Raw genomic sequence first — 25,926 nt, 5'->3', positions numbered from 1 at the left:
AACAGCAATGTATTTAATAACATAATAATTAATCATGGAGGCATTTGTTGACTTAAATATTAGATACATTTTTTTGTTTTTTGTAAAAAACAAATAAAATTCAGTGACATGAATATGCTTTCACTGGTATGAAGCAGAAGCTCTGTTCCTGACAAAACTCACTCATTGTCTCAAAGAGCGTGTAATGCATCTGAGTTCAGTCTCAGTGGGTGTTTGCAGAGTTCATTGTTGTTTTAAGTACAGAACAATGGCTAGATTTGATCTTCAGATTCATACAAAGACATAAAACAATTTCTAGTCTAAGAATTATGTTCTATTCTGATTTTTTTGTTCTAAGTATAGGCACAACATAAGTCTCAGGTGTCGAGTGACATTTCTGTTCTCACAAAGCCTCGAAATCACAGCCAAATAGAGCAAATCTGATGTTTCAAACACAGCTGATTATATCAGGACTTTGGACCAATGAGGTTTCACTGTGGGCGGGGCCAACAAGATGTTCTGCAAGACACCCCTCAGATTTATGTTCACACAAACAGTGATTTCATCAGCTCATCGAGTGGCAGTATATTTGGTCGTAATATTTAAACAATATTATTGTTTGCATGAACCAAACTGACTTAATACGTCTAAACGATTACTGCCAGTTTTTTTTCCTTTCAAAAGGTACTAATATGTACTTTTAAGGTACCAATCTGCCCCTTAAAGGATTAGTTCACTTTTAAAAAAACTTTTGCTGATAATTTACTCACCCCCATGTCATTCAAGATGTCCATGTCTTTCTTTCTTCAGTCGAAAAGAAATGAAGGTTTTTGATGAAAACATTCCAGGATTTTTCTCCATATAATGGACTTCAATGGGAACCAAACGGATCAAGGTCCAAATGAGAGTTTCAGTGCAAACTGTTCAAAGGGCTTTAAACGATTCCAGATGATGAATAAGGGTCTTATCAAGCGAAGCGATCGCTCATTAAAAAATTTAATAACAAAGTTTAAGTTTTATAAGCTCAAATGTTCACCTTGCTCTGTTCTGTGATGCGCATTCGTGACTCTACTGTTCGAACTCGTTCATCAAAATGAACAAATCTTTTTCCGAGTCAATTCGTTAATTTTGTTCGTTGAATGAACCAAATGACATGAAAAAAGATTCGTTGGACACACCCACATCATGTTGCCTGATGCCCGCTTGATTTTGGAAATCACCAATTTTCATTGAAAATAAGTGACTTCTGATCTCGTTGTCACTGTCAATCAACATACGTGTGAACACCCCTTAACATGGAAGAGATCTCTTGACACTGCTGTACTAAATGACTAAGTAATTTCTACATGGCTACTCAGATCTATTTTTTCAATAAGGAAAAGTAATTGAGAAGTCAAAGTAGAAAATGACAAGTGTAAAACTACACTCAGATGGTGTGTTGTCTCTCTGCCCTCAGAACTCGTGTCTGTGATACATGTCTGGATCGTAGTATTTGGTGACCACCACGCGGTTAGCAAACTTGCGCCCCGTCAGTGCTTGCATGGCCTTCTGGCATTCAGCAGCAGACACGTACTCCACGAAAATCTGCAACAGACAGAAACTACCGCTATAAGACAAGCCTTAAAGTATGAATAATTATTTAATATTGAGAAGTATTGAAATAGTGTTATCTTAGCGTCATTGAGATACTATTATAGTTTTTGTTAATATGAGATACTAATGCAGTGATAATCTCTATGCTAACTGCATTAGCACATGCATGAATGCGTTTGTTTGCTAGCAGGGATTCACTTTAAATTAATGATGCTAGTTTTAATCATTTAGCTTCACTATTTTTGATTTTAAAAAATTATTTTTTTAGTGCACTAAAAATATGTTCACAGTACTCGCATTACTTCCGAAGTACAAACTTAAATGGAATGGTATTATAACATGAACATACTATAGATAAAATTACAGTAAAAGAACTGTATATTAACAGCTGCTCTTGTTTTGCTGCTTTTGCAGATGTGCTGTGCTTTTACAGTACAATTGTAGTTGATGATTTATGGTACTTTTGTTCATTTATAATCTTACTAAGAACCAAAATAGCTTTTTACAGTAATTTTGCGTATTTTTTTTATTTTCAATGTTAAGTAATTTTAAGTTTTTAGTTAGTAATGTTAAGTAATTTTAAGTTTTTAGTTTGTAATGTTAAGTAATTTTAAGTTTTTAGTTAGTAATGTTAAGTCATTGTACGTTTTTAGTTTGTAATGTTAAGTAATTTTAAGTTTTTAGTTTGTAATGTTTAGTAATTTTAAGTTTTTAGTTAGAAATGTTAAGTAATTTTAAGTTTTTAGTTTGTAATGTTAAGTCATTTAAAGTTTTTAGTTTGTAATGTTAAGTAATTTTAAGTTTTTAGTTTGTAATGTTAAGTCATTGTAAGTTTTTAGTTTGTAATGTTAAGTAATTTTAAGTTTTTAGTTTGTAATGTTAAGTAATTTTAAGTTTTTAGTTAGTAATGTTAAGTAATTTTAAGTTTTTAGTTTGTAATGTTGTCATTTTAAGTTCTTAGTTAGTAATGCTAAGTAATTTTAAGTTTTTAGTTTGTAATGTTAAGTAATTTTAAGTTTTTAGTTAGTAATGTTAAGTAATTTTAAGTTTTTAGTTTGTAATGTTGTCATTTTAAGTTCTTAGTTAGTAATGCTAAGTAATTTTAAGTTTTTAGTTTGTAATGTTAAGTAATTTTAAGTTTTTAGTTTGTAATGTTTAGTAATTTTAAGTTTTTAGTTAGAAATGTTAAGTAATTTTAAGTTTTTAGTTTGTAATGTTAAGTCATTTAAAGTTTTTAGTTTGTAATGTTGTCATTTTAAGATCTTAGTTTGTAATGTTAAGTAATTTTAAGTTTTTAGTTTGTAATGTTAAGTAATTTTAAGTTTTTAGTTAGTAATGTTAAGTAATTTTAAGTTTTTAGTTTTTAATGTTGTCATTTTAAGTTCTTAGTTAGTAATGCTAAGTAATTTTAAGTTTTTAGTTTGTAATGTTAAGTAATTTTAAGTTTTTAGTTTGTAATGTTAAGTCATTTAAAGTTTTTAGTTTGTAATGTTAAGTAATTTTAAAGTTTTAGTTTGTAATGTTGTCATTTTAAGATCTTAGTTTGTAATGTAAAGTAATTTTAAGTTTTTAGTTTGTAATGTTAAGTAATTTTAAGTTTTTAGTTAGTAATGTTAAGTAATTTTAAGTTTTTACTTAGTAATGTTAAGTAATTTTAAGTTTTTAGTTTGTAATGTTTTCATTTTAAGTTCTTAGTAATGTTAAGTAATTTTAAGTTTTTAGTTTGTAATGTTAAGTCATTTAAAGTTTTTAGTTTGTAATGTTAAGTAATTTTAAGTTTTTAGTTAGTAATGTTAAATAATTTTAAGTTTTTAGTGTGTAATGTTGTCATTTTAAGTTCTTAGTTAGTAATGTTAAGTAATTTTAAGTTTTTAGTTTGTAATGTTAAGTAATTTTGTTGTGTTTGTCTTTTTATTCATTTTTTATGTCTTTAAAATGTCTATATAGTTTTTATTTTATTTTGTATAGTATTTTATATATAGTTTTTATTCAGATTTAGCTTGAATTATTTTAGTACATATTCAAATAAATGAAAATGAGAAATGTTGCAGTCGCAACTACCTTAAAGTAAATAATGTTTTATGTTTTGTGTTATTTCAGTTAATGTTTATTTTATTTCAAGTAAGAAAACATTTTTTATGGTTTTAGTTAATAATAATGCTGTATTAAGAAAAACAATAATGCAAACAGCCTCAGTAATAAAATAAAAAAAAAATTACAATTCGAATTCACTCAAAATTTACATTTTGTCACCATTTATTAATCTTCATGCTGTCCAAAAGCTTTATGACTTTTTTTATTTTTTTGATAAATATCCAACATGTACTGTTTTACAAAATAACAGGGTAAGTAAATAATGGCATAATTTTAATATCCCAGAGAGCTAACTATGCTTCAGATCCTATTTAAATCCAACCATGGTTAAGGTTTGGTTGGGGAATATTGATTATGTGAAAGGACAGATCCTCAAAGGACTTTTTTAAAGTGTATTTCCTACTCTTGAAGGCACTCATCACCTTCCCACAGCCTGGCACCTCCACACCATCCACCGGCCTGGGGATCTCGATAGAGCGCACAGTGCCGTACTTGCAGCACTCCTCACGGATGTCCTCCAGGATCTCCTCATAGTCCTCATCGTCCAGCAGCTCCTCCGGCATGACCATGTTCAGCAGACACAACACCTCGGTGGGCCGGCCAGAGTTCTGCATGCGCTGCAGTCCCGGGACCTGGAGCGTCACTGGCGTCTCTACAACAGCAGTCTGCATGCAGAGAAAACATGATGCGAGACGGGACCTCCGACACAACTGAGAGCTTGAAGTTGGCCATATAAGTAAACAGCTTCATGAATGTCTCATTTTTGCCATAATAGCTGGAAATTATTGACGAGTGTTGAGGGCTGGAACTTACAGGATTGGCATTCTTGGCACCCACACTTGCCCTCTGGACGATGAGCTTTTTATCACCGAGCTGCATGCCATGTAATCCAGCTACTGCCTAAACAAAACAGAACCACTAGTGAATATCACAAATAGGACATTTTTGACCCATCATTGACCATCCTAAACATAATAGTCTTACTGTGCGTTCACACCGGTCGCGAATAGCACGTCAAATTCGCGCCTACCGCGTCTAGTTATACGCTTGATCAATTTGAATCCATTCGCGCGTCAAGAACGAAATTGACGCGTGTAAAAACATGTTTGAAGTTTGAAATTTACGCGCGTCAGAATCGAAACCTGTTGGCGGCCATCTTTTTTATGTTGATCGAGCATTCATCGAGAGAGTCACCGCTCTGTATTTGCTCTGGAGAGCAGAACACCGCCGTGAGGATCATCGTCGCCGTATTTGTGTCCTCCGGAAACTTTGAAGGTGAACCGTTTGGCTAGTTTCACCATTTGCTCGCTCCAGGAGCTGAGCTGGATGACGGCCGCTGTCAGCGGTATTTCCGCCTGTACCGTGCCCAAATTGATGACCTGTTGTCCAGCATCGGAACATCGGAGAGGATCACCCTCGCCCTCATCCACCTAATCTGTCATTTATTTTTGTTTTGATGATAAAATAGAGCCACCCTCCAAAAGTTATAACCCGTCGTGTGATTTTTTTTTTCTTATGCACATGTATTTGGTTGTCTGTACATTATAATAATATTTCATATAATCTAGAAATGGAATAAATAACATTCAATACAAAATGAACATGTGTCGTATATAGAAATAACGTTTTAAGTGATAAAATATTTGCTTTGTTGTGCATTAGAACCACACCAGGCATTTAGTCCTATTACAAAATAGCAAGCAGCTAGGCTCCTGATTGGTTAATGCGGCGCGAATTGACACCAAAGTTCAGATTTTTCAAATCGGGCGGCAGGTGCAAATTCGCGTAAAACGCGTGAATGCACAAATAGCACTAACTAAATCATTTGCGCTTAACGCGGCAGGCGCTCAATTCACGGCATTAGAGCGAACTTGACGCACGAATGAGGCATATTCGCATCTACCGCGCCACACTCTACGCCTCATTCACGCCGCAGGAATTTTTCACGCGATCCAAGATGTCCATGTCTTCCTTTCTTCAGTCGAAAAGAAATTAAGGTTTTTAATGAAAACGTTCCAGGATTTTTCTCCATATAATGGACTTCAGTGGGAACCAAACGGTTCAAGTTCCTAAAGAAACTTTAAGTACAAACTGCAAACTTGTTCAAAGGGCTTTAAACGATTCCAGACGATGAATAAGGGTCTTATCAAGCGAAACAATCACTTGTTTTATAAATAAATAGCAAAGTTTAAGTTTTATAAGCTCAAGCGCTCGCCTTGCTCTGTTCTGTAACGCACTCCTGTTCGAGCTCGTTCATCAAAATGAACAAATCTTTTTCCGAGTCATTTGGTTCATTCGGCGAAAGAAACGAACAAATTGATTCGGAAAAAGATTTGTTCATTTTGTTGAACGAGTTCAAACAGGAGAGTCACGAACGTGCACCACAGAACAGAGCAAGGCGAGCGTTTCATCTTATAAAACTTAAACTTTATTTTTTTTTAAAAATTGAGCGATCGTTTCGCTTGATAAGACCCTTATTTATCGTCTGGAATCGTTTAAAGCCCTTTGAACAGTTTGCAGTTTGTACTGAAAGTTTCTTTTGGAACTTGAACCATCTGGTTCCCACTGAAGTCCATTATATGGAGAAAAATCCTGGAACGTTTTCATTAAAAACCTTAATTTCTTTTCGACTGAAGAAAGAAAGACATTAACATCTTGGATGACATGTGGGTGAGTAAATTATCAGCAAAAGTTTTTTGAAAAGTGAACTAATCCTTTAACAATTTGGCCCTTGTCAAAGTCGCTCACATCTTTATTCCTGCCCATTTCTCCTGCTGCATCCAATATGTTCATTAAAAGAACTGATTGTTAGCTTACCATCAAATCTACCCATACCTAAATATGTGGCCTTGTTAGGAGATGATCAATGATATTTGCTTCGTCTGTAACTGGTCAAAATGTTTTGGCTCATCAGTGTAGAGTCCCTGTTTCCTTGATAGAAGCAAATAATTAGCTAAATTATTTCGGTCTTTGACATTTGGGATGAAATATAGCCCATATATGTCCTTGACATGTTTTAAGAGATTTATCTTCAATATGTGAATTAACCAATAATGCTAAATTTAAACTAAGATGATGTGTTCCTTTAATAGTTAAACCTGAATTGACTGACCTGGTCAGTCGCGCTGATATCCACATATTCACAGAAAGCATAGCCTTTGGACAGTGATGTGGCACTGTCTTTCACAAGGTTGAAGGCTTTGAGAGGACCAAAGGATGTCAGGAGCTCTTTAACCTGCACAACAGTCGAGGAAACACAGGTATGTGAACACAACAGAAGCTGAAAGCTCAAATCCTATTCATATCCTCTCCATTGAACCCAAGATGAAGGTCTACAAGATGGCAGGTCCAATAGAGCGCAACAGTTAAAATCTCATTCACTGTCTTCAAAGATTCCCTTATAAAGACTTCATACTTTTGTATACTCACATTTGGGTTTTAATGTAATCGGGGTCAGAAATTAATAGAAGCTTGGGCCAAGAATGTCATTTCATACAAAGAAAATGTACCCCATATTCAAGATAATGGGGAAAAAGAATGCCCTTACATAATTAAACAAAATCTACCATAGCTATTGCGTTATAACCAATTACACACGTTTCTGTTGAGTTTATATATGCAATGGCCAATCAGAGGCGTTCAGATTATTCACCGCTAATTACGCTGGAGTTTAGCGTAATGGCCCTTAATGGAAAAGTTCATTTCTGACCTTGGCTGTAATAGAGCTGGTCTGTTTTCTTCATTACTCTTTATTAAAAAAAGGAATAGAAAATATACTTTTGAAACCAAGGCCACTAAAAAGCTAATCTGTTGCGCTCTATTCCTGCAATACATTGTAATACAAGAAACATTAATATCTTGATGTTCCCTTCACTTTCTGAATGCAGAAGGGTATGATTATAATGGTTTTCCCTCCAGCCCTTCTCAGTATTGCTATCATTTTCATCACTATGATTTATGCTATACGTTTATTCAATGCAAGTAGAGTAGTGTTTCTGAGTCTTAAGGGGCGATTAAACAAAACGTTTTGTTCCACTGACTTCCATTCCAAGAAACAAATTCATGTGAAGGTTTTGCATTTCGATGCATTTCAAAGCTTGGTGAACTCGAATTTGTATCACATGAAGATGTGTGAGTGACCAATAGAAAAATTGGATTGCAAAAATGTGAAAAGAGAATGACGTCATATGTCGTCCATTGCAGTGTCCGCAGAATTTCACATGCTCAAAGCCTAGTGTAAGCGCCCCTTAAAACTGCCACCTCCTGGTTTAGACTATGACAAAAAGCACAATTTCTTAAAGCAGTCACATACAAAAGTGCCACTATTATGCTGTTTTAAATATTCCTAATTTAGTTTTGGAGTTCAGTTTTACATGCAAAGGTAAAAAAACAAAAACAAACAATAATTCTCATAATACACATTGCAGCACAGTCTTCACAGTCTGTTGTGATTGGTCTACTCTGCTCTGATTGGTCGGATGGCTCAGTCTATTGTGATTGGTCTACTTTGCCCTGGTTGGTCAGATGGCCCAGTCTGTTGTGATTGGTCTACTCTGCTCTGATTGGTCAGATGGCCCAGTCTGTTGTGATTGGTATACTCTGCTCTGATTGGTCAGATGGCCCAGTCTGTTGTGATTGTTCTACTCTGCTCTGATTGGTCAGATGACCCAGTCTGTTGTGATTGGTCTACTCTGCTCTGATTGGTCGGATGGCTCAGTCTATTGTGATTGGTCTACTTTGCCCTGGTTGGTCAGATGGCCCAGTCTGTTGTGATTGGTATACTCTGCTCTGATTGGTCAGATGGCCCAGTCTGTCGTGATTGGTCTACTCTGCTCTGATTGGTCAGATGACCCAGCCTGTCATGATTGGTCTACTCTGCTCTGATTGGTCAGATGGCCCAGTCTGTTGTGACTGGTCTACTCTTCTCTGATTCGTCAGATGACCCAGTCTGTTGTGATTGGTCTACTCTGCTCTGATTGGTCAGATGGCCCAGTCTGTTGTGATTGGTCTGCTCTGATTGGTCAGATGACCCAGTCTGTTGTGATTGATCTACTCTGCTATGATTGGTCAGATGGCCCAGTCTGTTGTGATTGGTCTACTCTGCTCTGATTGGTCAGATGGCCCAGTCTGTTGTGATTGAAACCAAACCATCTGAATTTCAGTTTTGGATCTTCCTCAACACTTGATACCTCTTGATTCCTCAACAAAACATATGGCGATATGAACAGTAAAAATGGCGTCAGTTTTACCGTATCAATTTGAGCGCGAGTCCTCATTCTTTGGAAGTGCATGAAAAGTGGATTTGCTTATGCAGCGCAAAAAAAAAAACAGCGTCTTCTCGACATGACGTCAAAATGAACCAAACTCTAACACTCCAAACGTACCGTAGGTTCGAGCAGGAAGTAAGCCTGGAATTACTGAAGACTTGTTTCAGGCGGTTCAGATTCAGTTCTTTCTTTTGGAAGACAATAATAAAAAGCATAATAGGGACACTTTAAAATAACATAAGAAATGTGCATAAAGAAAGGTCCTTTCTTTGCATGCAATGATTAATTTTCTTTTAACAATCAAAGTTTCTGAAAAGGTTTCTTTTCCAAATTTCAAATCATTCAGACCAGTCAAAACGAGCCCTACAGTAGACCTAAAGTGGTCTAACATCAATGTGATCCACTTCCCCGTTTGTTTTGTATGCACAATGCAGAGTCCCTCAACCTTTCCAAACATTTCACATTCACAGCCCTCCAAAAGCTCAACCCAGTTACCCAAAGACCCATTAGTGATGTTCGCGCTCCGAGAGAGTGAAGGAAGAGAGGACAGCGAGGGGAGGGTCCCTGCTGACAGGAGGTGAATCCGTGTGAGGAACTGAATGTCTTACTTGCCTTGTGTTACATGTTGGCATGGCAGCAGTAGATCAGAACTACTGAACAAATTATGAGCGCAGACTTAACGATCTTACAGGCCCCTAGCTGGGGGACAAAGTGGGGGAACAAAAAATGAAAGAGCTGTGAGTTTCAAAGCAGTAACAGTGACTGCAAGAAAGAAAATATATGAGAATATGAATGAAATAAATACCAGTGTACATTCAGCTCCAATTGATTGAATTAGTTAGTTAGCTACATTTAGATCAATGAGGTGCACCATTACCCAAACCCCCTCGGTTGTGTCTGCAATAGAAACAACAAACTTCTGCAGCAACTTATGAAATATGGAGTGTGACTTCTATCTTTACTCCATTTTCACTTTACTACATTTTCACTCCATTTGAATGTAGCTATTCAGTTAGATTAAAAGTGTCATGGTTGATCTACAGCTACAGACTATCTGTATGTCAAAAAAGTAATATGCACTATTTCCACACGTAAAAATTGGATATATTCTGACAAACCCAATTTTGAATGGGCAATAAGAAAATGGGATACTCTTTGCTAGTGTACACAACCAACTGACCTTAGGTCCAAATAACTGATTCATTGATGGAGAAGCAAGGTTAAAGTGTACCTGATCATCATTGAGATAATTTGGTAGACCTCCAATGAAGAGTTTATGAGGGGAGTCCGGTACAACTGTGGAAACAACACCTGAAAATAAGGACAACATGATTTTAATACCTGGAAAATATAAATAAACATTGCAACATAAAAAAAATTGTCGTCTATTAGTCATTTTGCTTCCTCTATAAAGGAAGACGTTATTTTAACACATAATTTCAAGCCACGTTACTTTTTATTTTTCCTTGTCTTGGTAAATCGCGTTGTTCATAAATGGAAATAAGCTTCTGTGTCTATGTACTTTAATTGAGGCATTGACAGTAAATCTTTAGAAATTAACAGTCCCATGGATGCTTATATTGGATTGCAGTCTGACGCTAATTTGCCCTGTTTAGCAAATCTGGCCCTTTATTTTTTAAAAAGCCGTAGTTGTACAGTGTTTAATAGTCTGTTGATCTAAAACACATGAAAAGGTAAAACATGGCAAAAGTCCTGACCTGGAACATGAAAAGCGGGCTGCTCAGAGATCCCGGGAAGAGGGCGGTAGTCATGTGGACGTCTGATCTTCAGCGACTGTCCTTGAAAGATAATGCCATCAAATGCCATGGCCTGAGTGGTTTCATCCACTGATCGAAACTGGGGAAGATAGATAGTCTGCTTCAGTCAGGAATAGCTCAGAGTACCCAGTTTCATTATTGGAAATGTTTTCCAGTGCATCACCAAAACGTCTCTCAAGGTGTGCGGTGTTCACATTTGTGGTTCGGTTCTCTTGATTCTTTTAGTCTGGACCAAAAACTATACATTTAGTCCTGGTTCACTCAACGTTCGCGTGTAATCGAAGTCATGCACTGCAACATGAAGCATTTGCATGATTGTCACCATTGTTGAGATTCATATGTAGATTATTGATATCTGTATGTGACTAGGCAAAACTACAATGGATGGAAACAAGACTTTTAATTACTGACTCCAATGGACCAAATTACGTTCAAAATTTAAGTGACTTTACTAACATTAACACATTATTATTGTCTTTACAAATACAGTCCTATATTCTTTATCATTTGTCTTTCATACATTTAAACAGGTGCAGTCTATTTCTCTCAGACTACTTAACTGAGTGACATCTGTATTGTCTCACCTCTAAGAAAGCAAAGTTCTTGTCCTGGTTGATCTGCACTGCGAGCACAGGGTTGCTGGGAGCTTGAGACAGTCCTGCAAGTCTCATCTGGGTATTGAAGAATTCAGCCATGGACTCCTGAGAGACAAAGATAACAAAGAAGGACTCTCATTTCTAGAAGTTACTTTTCATCTGTAACTTTCAAATGAAATGGCTGATTCATCACTGCACAAGTGGATGAGAACTGACCTGTACAAAGAAAATGTTTTGAGGGACACTATTCCGGGACACTTACCTCAGTGATGCCAAACGGGATGTTGCCAACATACAGGCGTCGTGCTTGCCTGGTCATCTGGCTGCCAACGGCGGGCACTTGTGTGGGTGCGGCTGCCAAACAAGCATTAGTGGGTGTAGCCAGCAGGGCAATGCTGGGGATCTGCCCAGCAGCTACATTACAACACAGCCAATTAAAGCACAGCTCAGACAAAAATCAAATCATTTCAGTTGAAAACATTGGTTGCTGTAATACACCAAAATTAAAAAAAAAATCCTTTCAAATGGATGAGAGTTGAATGTTTCTCACAAAATACTAAGTTCGACAAAGACTCTTACAACAGATTTAATGTGGCACATCTGAACATTTGCCACCTATGCAAAATCCTCTATTTTAACAGTTATTTTAAGTTCGAGCTGCAATAGTGAATGTCTTTCTCCACACATTTTGCAGCATATAATTATTTCCTGTGTTTTGTTTCCTCTCTTGTGATGTTATCAACATCATTTACTGTAATCGTGATCTTTGATTACTCATGCCGCACCTTGCATGGCTTTGTACTGCATTGGAGTGATGTGCTCAAAGCCTGAAGGGGGAACGTCCCAATACTTGCACATCTTTTTCTTCCTTGTTCTACGTGGAGAATAGCTGAGGAAAAAGAAATCAGAGTCAACTTAATGGACTCACACAAAGACAACACTGCTTTTATAGTTTTACAAACAACAGTAAGGGTGCAAGGATGAACCAGTCTGGTGTTGTTTCTGATGGACAGGACCAGGCTGGTTTTGAGTGGCACCTGTGTTTCTTCTGATCGCGTGAGCAGCTCCGGTGGTCCCGGCTCTTCCGGTCTCGACTGCGACTGCGCTTCCCTCGGCTGCGACTGCTTCTGTCTTTGCTCCAGCTGCACCGTTTCTTGCTGCGACCAGGAGACCGACTGCGACTCCTCCTCTTATGCCTCTCTCTCTCTCTCTCTGCATGAATAATGTTACATATTATTGGGAATATCATGTTTTTATAAGTGAAAATACACTGTAATATTTCTGTTTAATTTCTAAGCAGAAGTCAGTGTTTCCTGAACTCCTTGAAACACCTCCGTTGTAGTCTTGAGGAACGAACACGTCACAATATTCCTCATTTAAATAATTCCCGCCCAAAGTAAAGTACGCTAAATAAAGGGGCGGGGTCTGGTTAAGTTAGTTAGTAGTGTGTGCAAACTACCCAGCAAACAAATTTAGGTTCTGGGAACGTTAGTTTTTGGTTCCCAGAACGTTTCTAGAACTTTCCCTTAAGGTTAAGGTTGGTTCCCAAAAAAATAATCTCACGGGACCATTCGGGAACATTAGGGGAATGTTCTGTGTTTGCTGGGTAGCAGTTATGGTAAGGGGCGGGGCATTTCTCAAACACGCTCAAAGCGTTTGACCAATCACAGCACACTGATCCAGTTGACCAATCAAAGCACATGGTGCGTTTCAGAAGGAGGGGCTTCACAGAGACAGGAACTAAACCGGGGCTGTGTCCGAAATTTGGGGTTTTCATAAGCTGTAAGCCATAATCATCAAAATTATACCAAATAAAGGCTTGAAATATCTCACTTTGCATGTAACGAGTCTATATAATATATTAGTTTCATCTTTTAAGTTTAATTACTGAAATAAATGAACTTTTGGACGATATTCTAATTTTTCGAGTTTCACCTGCATAACCTCAAATAGGCCACTATTTAAGGGGACTGCCATTTGGTGTTCGAAACCATAGTGGATGTTATCGAGTGCACTCATTCAACCCCACAATGCATCGCAACTACTTTAAAACTGATGTACACTCAACAGCTATTGAATACCCATAATGCATTGTGAGGGTCATGCCAAATGACCAGAAGATGGCACCTGACACTGAATCATCCATCCATTTTCCAAACCGCTGGTCCAATGTGGGTACAGCGTAATATCATACAGGCATGAAATCACTATTAATTGTATATTAAATTGTTTAATTAAGGTTATACTAGTTTCCATGACAGAGTTCAAGATAAATCTTTTTCATTACTACTGGAGCTGTCAGTTTGCTAAGTTTCAATTGATTATTAAACAGCGAGCACAAACTATGCAAAAGCAGGAACTCTTCCAGCACCCGGTGTCTGATTTCACTCACTCGTTTTCATTCACTGCTTCAAGTGGACGATATTAGTGGAGTGATGTAGGCAATAGTGAATGAGGGTTTAGAGGCGATTTCAGACACAGTCCGAGCATTACTGACAGACTGGAAAGAGAGGAGCTGCAACAATGTCAAATATGTGGAAAATAACATGTTTTTGAACGTTTAAGCATGAAAACGTATAATAGCACAACCTAGCTCAAATAAAAAATAAGAAAAAACTCAAGTAAGATATTTTGTTTACAAGTATTTAATAAAGAATTTGCATATGTTGCCATCTGTCAAACCTAGGGTTGGGAATCGTGAGAAATTTTCCGGTTCCGGTTCCGATTCCGGTTCCGCCAAACGATTCCGGTTCCGGTTCCCATTCAATTAAAAATATTAGTAAGAGAAAAATCCACAATCCTTTTTGTGTTTATTTCTTATAGTACTTGACAAATTAGTTTAACAGACTGGTAATGTAAACAAACTCAAAATATTATTAAGCAATCTTTGCAAAAAAAAAAAAAAATATATATATATATATATATATATATATATAAAGGAAATTAAAAAAATCTGCATTCTCTATAATAATTTAGATCTCTCCTTTATTGTATCTCCAACAGTGAAGAATACCCTCTCAGAAGGAGTAGAATATGCTTTAACACACATATGTGTGTAGAACAGATTATTTTTTTAAACGGTTTGAATGATTGATTCATTAAGACTTTACTTATTTCATTACTGGATAAATCGACGCTCTAGCAGTTAATAAACAGAACTGCATGCGTCTTGCGGAAGAACATTGTTGCCGGAGCTACTTCTCTTTGTTTATGTCCATGACGAGTCACGCAGGCATTGGGCTACTCCGCAGCAGCTGCGATCCGCCGGCCAGTCTAAACAAGAAGTCTGAGTATTAACGCTTATTACAGGCTTTACGTAGTGATTCAAGATAAGACAAAAACACGGTTTGAAAAAAAAAACATTATGATGCACTCGCTCATTGTATATATTTTGTAAATTCTGAACACAAAAAATATACGGACTGCATCTGTTTTGACCACTACCGTCAATGTTTACTCAAACTATAATCTCACTAATTCTGTAACGGAAATCATTTGAATATGTGAAACAAATAAATATTGAGACTGTGTGATTGTAAAGCAGTTTTATATCGACAACTGCTCTCTCTCTCTCAGCGCAAACACATTTAAATGTAGTCTAGAGAGTGACTCGGCGGTCGGCGCGCGCAGCGTGCGTGTGTCTGTGTGTGACAAATGCAGCGCGTGAGAGCAAATCGCAACTTCAGTTGTGAAGTTTTTGTCATTTAGGAATAAGACGGCGTCTTCTACTCCTAGCACTTCGCCCACATGATGATATCGCATCGGCATCAGAACCGTTTTCGGAACCGAAACTTAGGAATTTTGCACGGTTCCGGTATTTTTTCAAAAACACAACCGGTTCTGGAAAAGAACCGGTTCTCGGTTCCCAACCCTAGTCAAACCACACACATTTAATCACAAGAAAGAACACACCTACTTATGAATGAATTGCAAAAGGAATCTGTTTTATATACACATTTGCAAGGCCTACGTTTATTATTCTTGACTGGATATTATGCAAGCAGCTCTGTCACATCAGATGTCACTGTGTACATAAAGCCAATACACTTCGGCTCAAAACATGATACTGATCTCACTATGCTTTCAACAAAGCCAAAAGAAAGTTAAACAGTAATTATTAATTCTAACATATGCTTCATTGATGTTTAAATCTAAGTTGAATCTAAGTTGAATCTAAGTTGAATCTAAGTTGAATCTAAGTTTAAATCCAAGTTGAATCTAAGTTTAAATCCAAGTTGAATCTAAGTTTAAATCTAAGTTGAATCTAAGTTTAAATCTAAGTTGAAACTAAGTTTAAATCTAAGTTGAATCTAAGTTTAAATCTAAGTTTAAATCTAAGTTAAATCTAAGTTTAAATCTAAGTTGAATCCAAGTTTAAATCTAAGTTGAATCCAAGTTTAAATCCAAGTTGAATCTAAGTTTAAATCTAAGTTGAATCCAAGTTGAATCTAAGTTTAAATCTAAGTTGAAACTAAGTTTAAATCTAAGTTGAATCTAAGTTTAAATCTAAGTTTAAATCTAAGTTTAAATCTAAGTTAAATCTAAGTTTAAATCTAAGTTGAATCCAAGTTTAAATCTAAGTTGAATCTAAGTTTAAATCTAAGTTGAATCTAAGTTTAATCTAAGTTTAAATGTAAGTTGAATCTAAGTTTAAATCTAAATTGAATCTAAGTTTAAATCTAAGTTGAATCTAAGTTTAAATCTAAGTTTAAATCTAAGTTGAATCTAAGTTTAAATCTAAGTTGAATCTAAGTTGAATCTAAGTTTAAATCTAAGTTGAATCTAAGTTTAAATTTAAGTTAAATCTAAGTTTAAATCTAAGTTTAAATCTAAGTTTAAATCTAAGTTAAATCTAAGTTTAAATCTAAGTTGAATCCAAGTTTAAATCTAAGTTGAATCTAAGTTTAAATCTAAGGTTAATCTAAGTTTAATCTAAGTTTAAATGTAAGTTGAATCTAAGTTTAAATCTAAGTTGAATCTAAGTTGAATCTAAGTTTAAATCTAAGTTTAAATCTAAGTTGAATCTAAGTTGAATCTAAGTTTAAATCTAAGTTCAATCTAAGTTCAATCTAATTTTAAATCTAAGTTGAATCTAAGTTTAAATCTAAGTTGAATCTAAGTTTAAATCTAACTTTAAATCCAAGTTGAATCTAAGTTTAAATCTAAGTTGAATCTAAGTTTAAATCTAAGTTGAATCTAAGTTGAATCTAAGTTTAAATCTAAATTGAATCTAAGTTTAAATCCAAGTTGAATCTAAGTTTAAATCTAAATTGAATCTAAGTTTAAATCCAAGTTGAATCTAAGTTTAAATCTAATTTGAATCTAAGTTTAAATCTAAGTTGAATCTAAGTTGAATCTAAGTTTAAATCTAAATTGAATCTAAGTTTAAATCCAAGTTGAATCTAAGTTTAAATCTAAATTGAATCTAAGTTTAAATCCAAGTTGAATCTAAGTTTAAATCTAAGATGAATCTAAGTTTAAATCTAATTTGAATCTAAGTTTAAATCTAAGTTGAATCTAAGTTTAAATCTAAGTTTAAATCTAAGTTGAATCTAAGTTTAAATCTAATTCGAATCTAAGTTTAAATCTAAGTTGAATCTAAATTGAATCTAAGTTTAAATCTAAATTGAATCTAAGTTTAAATCTAAGTTGAATCTAAGTTTAAAACATTTCTTTTTTTTAAAAGCTTATGACTGAGCTTTTAAAATTAGCAATAATGTGCAGCTTTACATTTTCTTATTTTTTATTAAATCTTTATGATCTTTTTTGTGCTTGTTTTTATCTGGTATTTTATTATGATGTTTTTACGTTTTTTGTAAAGCGACTTGAACTACTTTGATGGGATGAATTGTGCTATAGAAATTTTATTTTATTTTATTTGACTTGTATATTAAAAGCTGCATTTGGTATTATATCAGTCATAGACCTGAATAGGTTTGGACTTGTTCTTCTCCCCCACTGCACAGATCAACAGTGACACATATGCTTGAACTCTGTCCCTGACTGCATACATTTAAAATGTTTTAAATGTAGTATTTTGGTAAATAATGTGTTTTATTTTTTCAATAATAATAACATGGAAGCTCAAAGGTGTGACCTTGTGGGTTTGCCACATGTGACATATATCTGATGTGAACTTTCATTTCGAGTGAACAGGACATGATACATAGTGTTACATCGTTTTATTGTGATATATTGTGAGACAGTATTATTGTTACAGCCATATAAGCCAGTGTAAATAACTCATAGATGAAACTGTAACATTTGGATGTTTATCAGTGAGCACACACACACACACACACACACACACAAGTATTAACCCAGTCTTGTCATAAAAATGCTTATAGGTAGCCAATTGAATACTTAATACAAATAAGATGTATGTCATAAGAACAACTTTGTAAAATGTTAGTGGATAGTGGATGTTGATAGTTTGATAGTGATTCACTACACCTGTGATTCCTCTGCGGGATGTCAGACAGGCACTAAAAATCACCAAAACATGCTTAATGGGGATTGAGCAAAATAGGTCAGAAAAGGAAGAAAACAGATCACAGATGACACTTGTATGTTATATTATGTTATCTATGCAATTAAATTCATATATTTATATTTTAATCATTGCTTATGTGTTCAAACGTGTCCAAATACATTTGGGGCCACTATATGATGTAATCTGTGTCAAATATTATAAATAAATGTATAATTTAAAATACATTCTGCAATTATTACATGCACGTGTTCTTATGAAGAAACGCAACATGTACATTCAGTTGCATGTGTGATTGACAGATGGCAACATCGCAAAACCTTGAAAAATTATACATTGAAACTAAAAATAAAATAGTTACAGTAATATCTGTGGTGTTCATAAATTACATATTAGCCTGGTGACAGTGTATTGTTTATTTATCATTCATCATCAGTCATTGTTGATGTTAATTATGTTATGCAGTTATGTCCAGGCAGCTGCTGTTCAATAGCAGAGCACACACACAGACATGACCACTGCAGATGTCTTTACTCTAACGTTACCTTGCCGATTCTCGCTCAGCTGTTTCTCGAACTCCTCGAAATCAGACATGGTCAGATGTGACGGATCAGTCTCTCATGTGAGTCTCGGCTCATAAACACAGGAACTGAACACTATAGTGGTCCGCTCTCTCATCTGATAGCGGTGACGCGATGTCAACATGTGCTGAAAACGTTTGTTTAGGAAATCAGTCCTATATTTGATAACAGAGTCAGACAGGGAAGCTACACTGCAGCTGGTCTGGTAGGTGGGCGTGGCTTAGCACTGAGGGCGTGCGTCGCCGTTATTCTAATTGGCTGACACTGCTGTCAGTTACAGATCCAGGCGGGTACGCGTCCTCTAATTGGTCTACACTTTTGTTACCCTTTCAAGCAGGAAGGAACAATCATTATTAGCAGTTAAAAACCATAGACATAATAAATACATGTCTTATTACAATAACAGAGGCTGTGTCCGAAATCACCCCCTCTACCATTAGGAAAATATTTTATTATTATGTAGAGTATTTCTGGACATGATATATGTCATTTAAGAATGTTTTCTAGGCTAAAGCTTTTTTAGGTGTCAAATAAACAAATAAAAAAAAGCTAATTACTCTCAAAGGGAACATAACACCTTCTGCTTCAAGATTAATCTCAGGATAAATATTAAGGCATAATTATTGCCAGAAATAAACGTGTAAATGACAACCCCAAATAGAAAAGTCCTTAAAAATATTTCAGTTGTAGTTGCAAAGAGACTTGACCTAGAGAGGGATGGGCAACGATGTGTTTACATTATATATGTGAGTGTACTGTGTATAATTATTTTGTATAATAATACACACACATGCATGTATATATTTAAGAAAAATTATTTATTAACATATATTTATATTTATATATAAATTATGTATTCGTATGTATACGTAAGTATACATGCAAATATTTCTTATGCATATGTATGTATTTTTATAAACAAAGTAATTGTACGCACTACACACACACATATATTAATGTAAACACAAACTTTTGGATGTGATTAATCGCGATTAATCGTTGCCCATCCCATGCTTTATAGATAATCTGATCACATAGACAGCAATCAACTTCATTCTGCAATTTCCCTGACTTGGGGACACTTTTGCTCTAAATAATGTGAGCTTTTCTACTTTTATATGGCCATTTATTTAACAACATTTCTGAAATCACCAATTATTTAATTTGGAGCAATTTCTTTTATATTAAATAGATATTTGTATGAAACATTTAGTTAAATTATAGATTGGTTGGAGAAAAATGTATAGTATTTATTTTTGGCTAAGTGTAATTTTCCAAACACTGAATAGCAAATGTTCACCAGTTGTTCCTTTAGACTCGTATGTGAAACTCAGGTTGGAATATTTTGTCTTTCACCATATTAGAGTTTTACTTATTATTTATTTTCCCCAAAATAGGTTTTTATAATTCTGCATGTTTTGTCAGTAACTAAAAATGATCAAAGTTGACTGCTACCCTTTTCCCACCCAAAAACTGGTGATACTAAATTCCATTAAAGAAATAGAGACTTTAAACTGGTTAATGGTGTCTCAAACACATGCAAACACATCAGATTTGAGATTTTCTTCCAGTTGTTTTCCAAATTATTATTAGTTCAACTTACGTACATTGGACTTTAAGCTTTGTATATACCTTGGATACCGGTAATTAATTAGTTTTGTTCTGAAATCATGGTGAATTTGACTTTTCTGAGGAGGAAGAATCAGTTCAGTCTCAGTTCAAAGACTCAACCCATTTAAAGCTTTACTTCTAAACTTAACAACAGTTTTTCCCCACGACAGCTTCAGCTGTGGGCTATTAAAAGCACTCAAACCCTGCAGTGTGTGTTTAGAGCTGAGCAAGTGAGCTGACGATCCCGATTCATTTAATCCTAAAGGACACGTTTAAAGACTCGTTTCAGTGGTAAGTGATGAAGAACAATATGAGCTCTGTCTAGTTGTGTTGACTGTGTCCTGTTGTGCTGGTTTGATAAAACATATTACCTCAGTGTTGTTAGTAATGACCAAAAATGTTGTGAATACCAAATGATTTTTATTTTGTTGTTGTTTCTTAGTCAGTCCTGCAGTAATACAAATGTAGGCTGGGAATTCTTGGCTAATTCTGGAATATATTTAGAGCTTTTCTTCACACAGAGCTTCCATGACTGACTTTAGAGAGTTTCACTTTGTGACTTGGCTATTGTTTAATATAAAGTAATATATAGATTGTCACAAATATCTGTGCTTTTTCAGCAATATATAAATAAACTACTCTTATTTTAAGCCAAAATATAATAGAACTATTACTACATTACTGATCAACAAAGGCAAAATGCAGTAAATTCAAACATAATCCGGTTTCATAGATTATACTTTGTCCTGTTATAGACATGGTTGCCTAAAATAAGATTCAGAGAGTTTGATATAACATTTAAGTCAATCCATAACTTTATAAATGGCTATAATTCTTATTAATGTATATTATTTTTCCTTTATTTAAGGTCTAACATTACTGAAACACCATGGGTATAAGTGATATTATGGTAAGAAATTATTTTTTATTTTATAAAGCATTAAAGCAAATGTATAAGACTTGAATGACTTTCTTTCTTCTGTTTTCCCAAAGTGACATAAGAGTGAGTTGTAAAATTTAAATGGATAGTATTTGATGAAATATTTGAATATTTACAGGTACATTGGCAAATCTAAGGACAGTTTGAGAGATTGCTGAGATTTTGTCTGAAACTCTTTTATGAGATTACTGGGGTCTTTTTCTCAAGAGAAACCTCTGAGAAATAAAAACTTGTTAAGTATGTTAATCCAGAATGCATGTCACAGTCTATTGGTAGTGTTTTTGACCTTTTTGGAGCTTTTGAGATCCTGGTTGCAGTGAAATCCCATTACAGGACATTCTTCAAAACAGCCATCGAAACTGTATAATATTATATTTTTTGCAGAAAAGGTTTGAAATTACGTTAGACTGAGCAAATGTTAAAATATTTCTTATTTTGATGTAATAATTCTTCGTTGTTTTAATGTCTCTTTCAGAGGCTGGATGTGACCTCGGTTTGGCCTGTGCTCTCAGTGGTGGTCGCAGCTGGTGTCTTTTATCTCTACAGTCTGATACTCAGGCATTTAGCCAAGACAACTGTGAGGAACAAAGTGGTGCTGATTACAGATTCACTCTCAACACTCGGAAATGGTGCTACTTTTTCAGAACAACTGGATCATTCCTGTCATGCAGTACCTTAAAACGAATATGTCTCTATTGTAATTTAAGGAAGTAGTTCTATAAAAGGGTAAATCAGAAATGTGTAATATAGAAATATGATCTCAACTTTATTACTTATAATTTGGCATGACAATTTAGCAGGATAAAAACAGAGAGCTAAGTTAGCCATTGCTCATTGAGGGATTGAGAGTTTAAAACTCTCAATCCTCAAAAAACTCTCAAAATTGATAAATTGATAGATTAAAACTGGGAGAGCAAAACAAACAACAAAGTGATAATTGAAAACTCATATATACAATTTGTAATTTTAGTATATTGTGACATATTGAGGATAAGAAAATGTACTGCATGTTAGGAATGATAGAGTGATGAACCATAGATGATATACGTGTGCCGATGAATTGAATATTGATTGGTTGAACAGTTTTTATTTTTAGAATGTGCAAAACTCTTCCATACTGGTGGAGCCAGACTGATCCTTTGTGGAAATAACTGGGAAAAGTTGGAGACTTTTGCTGAGCATCTGATGAGTGAATCAGATCCAGCACTTGTGAGTCCAGAATTATCATTAACAATATGACAGAACTCTATATTTGTTAAAGTTGTGGTTGTAATTTGCGCTGTGACTTCAATTCTAACTTTCCTGCTTAGACGTTTCCACCCAAACTGGTGGAGCTGGACTTCAGTAACATGGAGAGCGTTCCTGAGATCATCTCTGAGATCCTGGAGTGTTACGGCTGTCTGGATGTCCTCGTCTTCAACACCAGCATGAAGGTGAAGGCTCCTGTACACAGTCTGTCCCTCCAGATGGACAGGATTGTCATGGACGTCAACTACTTTGGGCCCATCACACTGGTTAAGGGTAACATGTAACTCCCACACAGCGGTCAACAATAACTCTCAGTCGTGTTCAAGCGTTTTAAACTGATCTTATTCACGGTCGCAGGCGTCCTTCAGTCGCTGATCTCCAGAAGAACGGGTCACATTCTTCTAGTCAACAGCATTCAGGGGAAACTGACCGTCCCCTTCCGCGCCACCTGTGAGTTTTAAAGAGATCAATTCGGTCATCATTTACTCACATTCATCTCGCTCCAAACATGCATGCTGTTATTTTCGTAAGTTTGAAGAATGATCATGCAGCTCTTTTCCAGCTTAAAGATCATTAAATAAACTGCTCTACGGAAAACACAACAGCATATGGGTTTGAAATTACATGAGGAGTTTTACTTTTGGGTGAACTATAACTTTAATGTTCATACAGTTAATCAGCAGCAATAAATCAATGCATATGTTGAGTGTAAGACGTTCTGCATTGCTCAGATGCTGCGTCCAAGCATGCCGTTCAGGCTTTCTTTGAGTGTCTGCGGGCTGAGGTTCAGGAATATGGGATAACCGTCAGCACCGTCAACCACACCTTCATAAAAACTCCAGACACAAACTCAAAGGACGAGGACGCAGCGAAAGCCATGTGGACACGTGAGTGAACATCACCGTCAGTTCATAGTGTAAAGATCACGGTTTGTAGATCATAACTTCTTCCTTGTGTGTTTGTATTGTCCACTATATTCCCCTGGACCTCCTGCTTGGACACTGACTGGAAACTGCAGACCTCAAAGCGAACTCCTGTGGTGTGAACGCTGAAGAAATGGCCACTGAGATCCTGAAGACTCTGAGTAGCAAGAAGAAGGAGATTTTAATGTCCCACTCCTTCATCCCTAAAGCAGCGCTCTATGCCAGATCTCTCTTCCCAAACCTGTTCTTCTCCATCATGGCAGCAGGAGTCAGAAACACTGCAGCGGTGGAGATGTCTGAGGATTGAAGGACAGTGTAAAAGTGGAGAATGTGTTACTGTGCTACAATTAGAAGAGAATTCAATAAATAAATCAGCAAGATTATGTCTGTCTGTCTGTCTGTCTGTCTGTCTGTCTGTCTGTCTGTCTGTCTGTCTGTCTATCTATCTATCTATCTATCTATCTATCTATCTATCTATCTATCTATCTTGTGAGAGAGGAATAAACAATAAACATGATCACAGCGCCCTCTGCTGTTGTTATTGTTGAAATACAGTGTTTGGTGACGTCACATCATGGCGCGACACTTACTGTCTGTAAACTTCATGTTTCGGTTCACTCGAGGATATAAGAACAGTCAGCGACTCCTAAAACACACATGTTGTGGATCCGACGCCTCGAATCTGTGTGTGACTCACGACAGACTGAATCAGCGTTTCACAATCACTCTCGACTGCGACGGTAAGAGAAAATAACGTTATTCATTCTGTCTCAAACCTAGTGAGCATCAAAACAGCAGATTTAGTCGCGCTGATGTCCCCTAGATAGGCACCACTCTATGAGCCAGTCTGCATCACTGATAACAATGTCCCCGTGTCTGTGTCTGTGAGCAGGAGCAGCGAGTAGTGCAGTGCTGAAGTACACTATCACTCATGATCAGCTGGTGGAGTTGATGTCTACTGAGGTCCCTCAATCTCACAGGGGTAAAGGTGTTGCTGCACACCTGGCGAAGGTCAGACCGCTTTACACTCCCTCACTTACTCAACTTCTGCTGTTTCCTGCAACTCAATCATCGACTTCTTTTCTTCTTCAGGCGGCTCTGGATTTCGTTGTTGAAGAAAATATGAAAGCGAGGATCTCCTGTTGGTACATTAGGAAATATGTGGATGAAAATCAACATCTTGGATACCAGGCTCATATTGAAGATCAATAAAGGCAGAATCAAACCTTATTCATCAGATTTTACCTCTGTGTTTATTTTATGATCGTTTTATGTAGGTTTTACGTCAACCATATAAGTGACCAATCCACTGACAACAGCCTAGCAACCACCCAGAAAAACTTAGTAACAACTCCCTAGTTACTATACAAAACACAAAACCGCCTGGAACACACAAGCAGCTGGCAGACTATTATATTATTATTTTATTAATGTACACTACAAGACAAATGTTTGGAATAAACAAGATAACAGTAAAATTAGTAATGTTGTAAAATATAAATTATTGCAATATATATATATATATACAAAAGGTGAATGTTTGTTGCAGAGTAAACACTGAAGATAGCATTAGCAACGTGCCGAAATGTTTGCTTCTGTTCATTTGTTTGTAATTCACTTTGCACTTTTTGCACTCCAGGAAAATCCAGGAAGTAAAAACATGTTTTGACAGATAATTCAGTGTTTGGCCGTTCTTGCTCGTCTTACTATATTTTGCAATAGAAAACCTGTTCAAAATTCTAAATAACTGTTTCTAAATGTAATGTAAATGTAATTTATTCCTGTGATCAAAGCAGAATTTTCAGCATCATTACTCCAGTCTTGAGTGTCACATGTTTGCTGGACTGATTCAATGTGTGATTTTGTCGTTTCTGTTGATGTTGGATTTATTATAGTGTCTTATTAACTATGTGTTTTTAATTGGTAAACTGTCATGGGAACATTTTTAGAAATCTTTAAGTTTTAGCTTTTACTGAGTGCAAGCACACCTTGTAGGCTACTTTTTGCACTTTATTCGTGGGCTCTGGACAATTGTATTTTGTGAGCCTTTTGTCCAATTTTCGCGTGCAAATCTTTTTTTTCAGATTTAAAAAAAAATAAATTTTGGGATGTTTTTTTTTGCAAGTAGTTTGTTCGTTGTTCTGTTTGTTCATCCTCTCTGGAAAGCTTTTAGTGGGGAAAGGATTTTTTCTGAAATAAGCTTTAAACTTGTATTGTTTGGAAGACGTGTCTCTGGCATTTAATCCAATTTGAACCAGCAGGGTCCTTCATATCATTGAGGTATTTTTATTTATTTTACTGGGTGGTGAAATACTGTAGGTGTCTGCTTTCTTAATGCTTTTAGCCAAAGGTTACAAATCACCATTTAATTGAAATATAGAACATTAGTGATAAACATTGTCACTTTTGATCGAATTTAACTGACTGTGTCATTGCTGAATAAAAGTAATAATTTCTTCAATTTTAATTAACATTATTTGATTTTTTTAAATAACTTGCTTTTCATTACATTACTTTACTATTACACTACTTATAACTTATTACATAGGCTACATTATTTATTACAACTTTGCATATTATTACATGGATGAATTTTTTTTACATGGGGTTCCTGCTTTTACAACTGTCCTGCTCTCCTCAATGACATGAAAAACGCTTTACAATCTATAATGGGTGATATTTACATATTCGCTTGTCCCACATCGCCATAACTAACCCAATTCATCTATCAGCTAAAAAGCGTTTATTCGTTTAGGTTATATACATAGACAGTATAAGAGGGCTATATATTTACTTCTGAATTGAAATTATATACCTCCTTCATTT

At 35.5% G+C, this 25,926-nt stretch overlaps 3 protein-coding genes across 4 annotated transcripts; 2 read left to right on the top strand and 1 right to left on the bottom strand.

Moving 5' to 3' along the window:
* Positions 1 to 298: 298 nt before the first annotated feature.
* LOC120492185 (splicing factor U2AF 65 kDa subunit-like) lies at positions 299 to 18,588 on the bottom strand. Its single transcript, XM_039690345.2, has 11 exons — positions 18,343 to 18,588; positions 12,345 to 12,519; positions 12,093 to 12,196; positions 11,570 to 11,721; positions 11,296 to 11,412; positions 10,652 to 10,790; positions 10,165 to 10,244; positions 6,779 to 6,901; positions 4,480 to 4,566; positions 4,089 to 4,331; positions 299 to 1,563 (listed from the first exon to the last, which is right to left on the bottom strand). Exons 1-11 carry the CDS (start codon positions 18,389 to 18,391, stop codon positions 1,432 to 1,434), a joined length of 1,401 nt encoding a protein of 466 aa, XP_039546279.2. The 5' UTR covers positions 18,392 to 18,588; the 3' UTR covers positions 299 to 1,431.
* A 1,230-nt stretch (positions 18,589 to 19,818) lies between these two features.
* Positions 19,819 to 23,412, top strand: LOC120492244 (dehydrogenase/reductase 7Ca). Of its 2 annotated transcripts, XM_089128881.1 has the most exons (8): positions 19,819 to 20,280; positions 20,858 to 20,899; positions 21,405 to 21,558; positions 22,026 to 22,138; positions 22,240 to 22,450; positions 22,535 to 22,627; positions 22,909 to 23,064; positions 23,196 to 23,412. In XM_089128881.1, the coding sequence occupies exons 2-8, from the start codon at positions 20,879 to 20,881 to the stop codon at positions 23,405 to 23,407; spliced, it is 960 nt and encodes a 319-aa protein (XP_088985007.1). In that variant the 5' UTR covers positions 19,819 to 20,280; positions 20,858 to 20,878; the 3' UTR covers positions 23,408 to 23,412. The 2 variants fall into 2 exon arrangements, with proteins under 2 accessions (XP_088985007.1, XP_039546349.2); XM_039690415.2 differs by lacking the exons at positions 19,819 to 20,280; positions 20,858 to 20,899 and having other exon boundaries at positions 21,478 to 21,558; positions 22,013 to 22,138.
* Positions 23,413 to 23,584: 172 nt separating this feature from the next.
* LOC148982091 (protein NATD1-like) lies at positions 23,585 to 24,330 on the top strand. The gene is made up of 3 exons (XM_089128884.1): positions 23,585 to 23,840; positions 23,993 to 24,111; positions 24,193 to 24,330. Exons 1-3 carry the CDS (start codon positions 23,675 to 23,677, stop codon positions 24,310 to 24,312), a joined length of 405 nt encoding a protein of 134 aa, XP_088985010.1. The 5' UTR covers positions 23,585 to 23,674; the 3' UTR covers positions 24,313 to 24,330.
* Positions 24,331 to 25,926: the final 1,596 nt, after the last annotated feature.

This window comes from Pimephales promelas, chromosome 3, assembly GCF_988280905.1.
Source record: "Pimephales promelas chromosome 3, fPimPro1.hap1.1, whole genome shotgun sequence".
NCBI lineage: Eukaryota > Metazoa > Chordata > Actinopteri > Cypriniformes > Leuciscidae > Pimephales > Pimephales promelas.
This window is presented reverse-complemented; position numbering and strand designations above follow the sequence as displayed.